General features: G+C 41.2%; 1 protein-coding gene across 1 annotated transcript in view; it reads left to right on the top strand.

Moving 5' to 3' along the window:
* PCCB (propionyl-CoA carboxylase subunit beta) overlaps positions 1–7,092 on the top strand; it is a 78,229-nt gene that overhangs the window by 31,170 nt on the left and 39,967 nt on the right. The window contains exon 6 of the mRNA XM_032265714.1: positions 2,988–3,098. Coding sequence (XP_032121605.1) covers positions 2,988–3,098 — 111 coding nt within the window. The remainder of the gene's footprint in view (positions 1–2,987; positions 3,099–7,092) is intronic.

Raw genomic sequence — 7,092 nt, 5'->3', positions numbered from 1 at the left:
GCCTCCTGGGTTCAGGCAATTCTCCTGCCTCAGCCTCCTGAGTAGCTAGGATTACAGGCACGCACCACCATGCCCAGCTAATTTTTTGTATTTTTAGTAGAGACGGGGTTTCACCATATTGACCAGGATGGTCTCGATCTCTTGGCCTTGTGATCCACCCGCCTCGGCCTCCCAAAGTGCTGGGATCACAGGCTTGAGCCACCGTGCCCGGCCGTGAAATGAATTTTTAATTTCAGTTATTGTACTTGTCAATTCTAGGCTTTCTGCTTGGTTCTTTTTTATAATTTCTGTCTCTTTTTATTTTATTTTATTTTTTTTGGGATGGAGTTTCGCTCTTGTTACCCAGGCTGGAGTGCGATGGCGCGATCTCGGCTCACCGCAACCTCCGCCTCCTGGGTTCAGGCAATTCTCCTGCCTCAACCTCCTGAGTAGCTGGGATTACAGGCACGCGTCACCATGCCCAGCTAATTTTTTGTATTTTTAGTAGAGACGGGGTTTCACCGTGTTGACCAGGATGGTCTCGATCTCTTGACCTCGTGATCCACCCGCCTCAGCCTCCCAAAGTGCTGGGATTACAGGCTTGAGCCACCGCGCCCGGCAATTTCTGTCTCTTTATTGTATTCTTATTTTGTTCAGACATTGATTTCCTGATTTCCTTTAGTTTTTTCTTCACAGTTTTCTTAAGCACATTGAACATATTTAAGACCATTCATGTGGCATCTTTGTTAAGTCCAGTATCTGGGTTTTTTCAGAGGTGGTTTTTGTTAAATTATTTTTTTTTCTTGTGAATGGGCCATAGTTGCTTATTTCTTTGTATGATTTGTAATTTTTTGTTGAGGATGGGAAATTCTTAATATTGTGTTTGGAAGTTTGGAAGTCTAATTATTCCACTCTTCAGGAATTGCTGATTTTTGCTGATCAACTTCTTGATCCATCTGTTTGAACTTTTCCAAGCTGTTTTTTGTAAAGAGTGTGTTCCTTATTGAATATGGAAATTTTGATTATATTGTCCCTGTGTTTAACCAGCAGTCTGACAACAATTTCCTTAAATGTCGGTCTCCCAGAATGGGTAAAGGGGTGCAGAACAAACTACCTTTTTAAATCCCTTGGTGGCTGGGAAGCTGCTTGAGCCCATCAGGGTTGAAACAATGTCCAGCCTCTAAGCTTGGCCCCTCAGCCATCAAAAGCAGTAGTCAGCAATCAAAACACACAACCTTGACTTTTCAAGGTTGAAAAACCAAGGTGCAAGGTTCTCATTTCCCAATCTGTCACCAGCCAGCTACACCAAGAACATCCTATGCCTACCTGCCATGGGCTGTTGGCTGGGGGATTATAGCAGCCATGTTATTAATAAATGTGAAGTTCACTGAAATTCACTTGCTGCTTTATCAAACTCTCCTCTGGGCCCTGAAGTGTTGAACTAGACTCCAGAGTTCAAAAATAGTTACTTTAGACAGTTCCTATTAGCTGAATAGTTGTTTTGATCTCAGAATCCTGAAGCTTCCTGTTCTCTCTTCCATGATGTCACTCAGCTCTTTTATGGTAAGAATATATTTTTAATGTACCATTTTAATTTCTGGGGTTTTAGCTGTATTTTTAAAGTTATTTTTAGTAGTTGCTTTAAGGGTTACTATATATATCTTAATTTATCACAATCTGCTTCAAATTAATACTGACTTAATTCTGGTAAAATATAGGAACTTTGTTCCAATGTAGCTTCAATTTTGCCCCCTTCATTTGTGCTTTTATTGTTATATAATACTCAAAATAGTGTTAATTGTTGCTTTATAACAGACTTGTCTTTCAAAGTATTAAGAAAAGAGAGAGAACAGTAGTTATGCAGTATTTATAATTAATCGCATATTTAGCATTTTCAGCACTCTTAATTGGTTCTTGTAGATTTGAATTAGAGTCTGGTGTTATTTTCTTTCACCCAGTAGGACATTCTGAGCTGGTATGGGCAATGGTGGCAGCCTTGGGTAAGAACAGGCTGTCGCTGTTCTTGTGTCAACGTTAGCAGTTTTTCATGAATAAACACTTTTTAATTTGTTACATTTGGGTCATTTTCAGAACCCCGAAGTACTCATTTTTGACAATGTCCAGTCATTTTTGGGGGAGACAATTTTCTGAATTCTTCACTCTGCCACAACTGGAAGTCTTCCTATCTACCATGATATTTTTGCAGAGACTATAGATTACATTTTGCACTCTCCTTAGCTGTGTAGAGATTGGGCTTAGAGCCAAGGCAGGCTGAAAAGGGAACCTACTTTTCCTAAGCTGATGGGACTTAGGAGGAAAGGGGTTAGAAGGAGGGCAAAGAGTAATTGCGCCTTTATTATCGCCTGGGTCTTTGAGCCCCCACATCCTATCTTTCCTAGGAGATGGCCTGAGCTTAGTCCTTCACAAGGCAATGTCCTTATGGAGGCTTTCTGGCTCCTTCTACCTCCCTCTCTCTTCCTTGCCTTGTCTGGGTTGGGCAGAGTAGACATGGGGTACTCAATGTTAAGAAGCACTTGCCTTGTAGCCTTGCCTAGTGACTGCTGTGTGCCTTCTGTGGAGGATGTGGAGGGACTCAAAATAGAGATCAGGGCACCAGGATAAGTGTTGGCTCTGCACATTCTGCATGAGGTTTTCATTCTTCTTTCAGACAGTTTTGCACAGGGGCTTTGTGTTTGGAGCTAGGGTGAGGATATTGGGACACTCTGTAGCTCATGCCCTTAGTGAAGGTTTTAGGGAACTGCTACCCAGGAGGGGAGAAGAGAGAAAATAATTGCCTCAGAGAGTAATATGCTAACCATCCTACCAGTTACGGGGGAGAAAATACCCATATAATTCTTAAAGAACTTTACTGATTAGGTCTGTTGCCTCCTGTATAGAATTTCTGTGGGGAAAAAAGCCAAATGCTACCTTATTGTTGCCTTTATCTTTCTGCAGATAATGCCTCAAACATCTCTGTAACTAGATGCCTTTGCTTTTCTCTTTTGCAGAGGAATGTGTCGGCATCCGGAGTCATCCCTCAGATTTCTCTGATCATGGGCCCATGTGCTGGCGGGGCCGTCTACTCCCCGGCCCTAACAGACTTCACGTTCATGGTAAAGGTAAGAAAGAAGGGCCTGTTTCTGGTGCCCTTTGAGATTTGTGTAGGTCCTTACCTGCAATAAAAATAATTCCTGACCCAGATCTAGGTTGCTATCTGCATTCTCATTGGCTTTCAGCATAGCGATAAGGTGTTAGTGGAGAGAGGGTTTTGGCATGAAATCTGTAGCTTGGGGTTCAGTGCCAGGGAGTGCTTATGAACTTCATTGGTGGGTGATTTTACTTGTTGATCTGAATTGCAAATGATTTTCACATAATCAAAGGATCCTTGCCTCTGACCAGATAGATGACTGTTTAGTGAATCCTGTTCCAGAAGTTTCTCACGGAAGGCTTTTCTATAATCTGTTTATTGTGAAGTTGTTTCTGATGTTTCACCTTTATTTCTTCAGCTCCTTACCATTTTATTACATTGTGTCCATAATGGTAATGGATAAATCCGATCTCACACTTCATTTTGAGAGGTACATATCTTTATCACATTACTTTAATAGAATTATATTTTTAAAGTAATTTAAAAAGAAGTCTATGTGAACTTACTTCTATGAGAATAATTACCATTAATCTCAAATCTTTCTTTAAAAAATCAGCCTTTCCTTCTTAGAATATTAATAAAAGATAACATTGGATGCCAAGACAGAAAGGTTGGGGGGAGAAAGTAATGATAGCCGTCCAACATGAGGAGAGGAGTTCCAGAGGGATTGTAAATGGGAATCCCTTTGTTCTTGAGGGAAGTTAGGCAGTAGGAATTCAAATGTTTCACAAAGTGCTTACCGTTGTGACCCAACTATTCTGTTCTTAGTGACATATTGAAAGCAGTGTAAGTGTTCAACAACAGGGGTGAGTTTTATTAATCAAATTTAAGATGGGCCAGGCTCAGTGGCACATACCTGTAATCCCAGCACTTTGGGAGGCTGATGCAGGTGGATCACTTGAGCTCAGGAGTTTGAGACCAGCCTGGGCAATGTAGTGAAACCACATCTTCACAAAAAAAAAAATACAAAAATTAGCTGGGCATGGTGGTCCACAGCTGTGGTCCCAGCTACTTGGGAGGCTGAGATGCGAGGCTTACTTGACCCCATAAAGGCCTAGGCCCCAGGATCACTTGAGCCCAGAAGGCCGAGCCAAGATTGTGCCACTGCACTCCAGCCCTGGGAGACAGAGGAAGACTCTGCCTCAAAATGAATGAATGAATGAATGCAAAATGACCACTTTTCTTACTTAGTAGACAACATACCTAGCTGTTGCTACCCCCGTTCTCTCCTCCTTCCTGCCTGTTATGAAGGGAGGTGTGGGATCAATCCCTCTGGATAAAGCCATCCTTTCCTCTTGCTACACACATCCACATTGCTGAATATAACTCTCCACCCCTGTTCGGAACTGTTATATTGTCCCTTCCCTCCTTTCTCTTTACTATCTTCCGTCTCTCCCTTGGTACTGGATCCTCCTGTCAAAACTTAATCACGCTCAGGCCTCGTTTCTTCAAAACAAAAACTCTCCTGTAGTTTGCATACTCCTGTAGCTCTTGCTCTGTTTCTCTCTTGCCATCCCATTCTTTAACATGTGTTAATTTAACTTTGTCCTCTAGTCCACTAAATCATCTTTTTAAGGTCCTCGGTGATCTTTGTGTTACTGTAAGTGCACTTTAACTCTTGCCTTCCTCAGTCTTTCAGTGGTATTCCCTTGGCTTCCATTACACCATACTCTGGCATTTCTTCTCACAACTCTTGACCATACCTTCCTGGTTTCCAATGGCAATCTATATGATTCCACTCAGACTCTAGATGCTGGAGTTCATTCCTCCTGCTTTCTCTTTTAATTTTGTATTTTCTTCTGAGCAATCTCTTTTTCTGATTACAAAACTTTAGTTAATAATTGCATATTAGTGAGACTTCCTCTGTTGTCCTAAGCAACATTATTAAGCCTTAACTCTTCTACATCTTAATATTCTGTGTATTTAATATGAGTGCAGTGAAAATGCTCTTTTTAAAAGGACTACACAAAGTAATGATAAAATTCTTATGGGAGGAAGAAACATCATGCAAGAATAAACATTCTGTGGAAGTAGTGTAATGAGGAGCTAGCCCTACCAGATGCCAGGATATAAAACTGCAGTAACTAAAACTGTCTAAAGAACTTATAAATAAATGGACAGAAAGACTAAGGGACATTACAGAATTAATAAATAGATCTATGTCTATTTGGACACGTAGTTTATGACGAAAAGGATATTGTTCTAAGCAGAGTCATTGATAGTAACAATTTCTTACATCAGAGATTTGAGTGATTCCTGCATCACTAAATCCAGTTGACATTTCTCAGCCTTTGCCTTACCTCTTAGCATTTGCTCTAGCTGATCACTCCAGTCTCACGACTAAATACTGATCCATATGCTGATAACTCTCAAATCTGTTTCTCCAGGATTATGTGTAAGAGCCTACTAGCATTTCCTTTTGGACTTTAATGGATATCTCAAACTTAACAGGTTTTGATTTCTACCAAGCCCCTCCTGAATTGCTCCCTACAGCCTTCCCCATTTTAAATGGCAAATCTAGTCTTTCAGTGGCTCAGGTAAATGCTTTGACACTATTTCGACTCATCTTTTGCTTTCACATCCCAAATTTAGTCAGAAGGTCCTGTTGGCTTTACTTTAGAATATAATTTACAATATAATCAAATTGCTTCTTAGCACTACTACTTACTTCTTACTACCAAAACTGCTACCACTTTGATTTAAGCACATCATTTCCCACCTGATTATTACAGAATCCTCCTGACTGGTCTCCCTGCTTCTGTCACTTACTCCTTTGAGAGTCAAATTTACTACCAGGTGTAGTGGCTCACACCTGTAATCCCAGCACTTTGGGAGGCTGAGGTGGGTGGATCACGAGGGCAGGGGTTCGAGACCAGCCTGACCAACATGGTGAAACCCCGTCTCTACTTAAAAATACAAAAATTAGCCGGACGTGGTGGCGCGCACCTTGTAATCGTGGCTACGTGGGAGGCTGGGGCAAGAGAATTGCTTGAACCCAGCGGGTGGAGGTTGCGGCGAGTCGAGAGTGCACCATTGCACTCCAGCCTGGATAACAGAGCGAGACTCTCCCCCCGCCCACCAAAAAAAAGAGTCAAACTTACAATTTTTAAAATTTGAAATCATTTTAAATTTTGTAATATGCACATTCAGGAAAGTACATAAGATATGTATAGTTTAGCAGTTATTACAAAGTGCAAATGTGTGTAAATAGTATCCAGGTCAGGCTGAATGTGGTGGCTCACACCTCTAATCCCAGCGCTTTGGGAGGCTGAGCCGGGTGGATCACTTGAGGCCAGTAGTTTGAGACCAGCTTGGCCAACATGATGAAACACTGTCTCTACTAAAAACACAAAAAATTAGCCAAGCGCAGTAGTATGCGCTTGTAGTCCCAGGTACTCAGGAGGCTGAGACATGAGAATCTCTTAAACCTGGGAGGCGGAGGTTGCAGTGAGCCAAGATTGCCCTACTGCCCTGCAGCCTGGGTGACAGAACAAGACTCTGTCTCAAAAATAAATAAAAAAATAAAAATAAATAAATAATACCCAGATCAGGAAATAGCTCTTCAAGAGCTCTGTCCTCGTGATCGTTTCTAAGGATCACTGTAGCTTCCATCTTGCATAGAATTCTTCATTGTCTCAACATTTATGGTAATTTTTTATTTGCTTTGTTTCATAGTTGGAAATAAAAATTGTCTCCCTAAAAAATGTGGATTAGCATTTCCTATTTTGATCTTTATGTTAGGTGAAACCATATAATATGCTTTCTTTTGTGGATGGCTTCTGGCTAAAAATTATGTTTTAAGATGTATTGATGTTGTTATTTGAAAATGTAGTTGATTCACTTTAATAGCTGTGTAGTAAGTGTGTGTGTGTGTGTGTGTGTGTGTGTCTATTTAGAGTCTTGCTCTGTCACCCAGGCTGGAATGCAGTGGTGTGGATCTCAGCTCACTGCAACCATTGCCTCCT

The sequence above is a fragment of the Sapajus apella genome, unplaced genomic scaffold (genome assembly GCF_009761245.1).
Source record: "Sapajus apella isolate SASKATOON/1434 unplaced genomic scaffold, GSC_monkey_1.0 scaffold4, whole genome shotgun sequence".
Taxonomy (NCBI): domain Eukaryota; kingdom Metazoa; phylum Chordata; class Mammalia; order Primates; family Cebidae; genus Sapajus; species Sapajus apella.
This window is presented reverse-complemented; position numbering and strand designations above follow the sequence as displayed.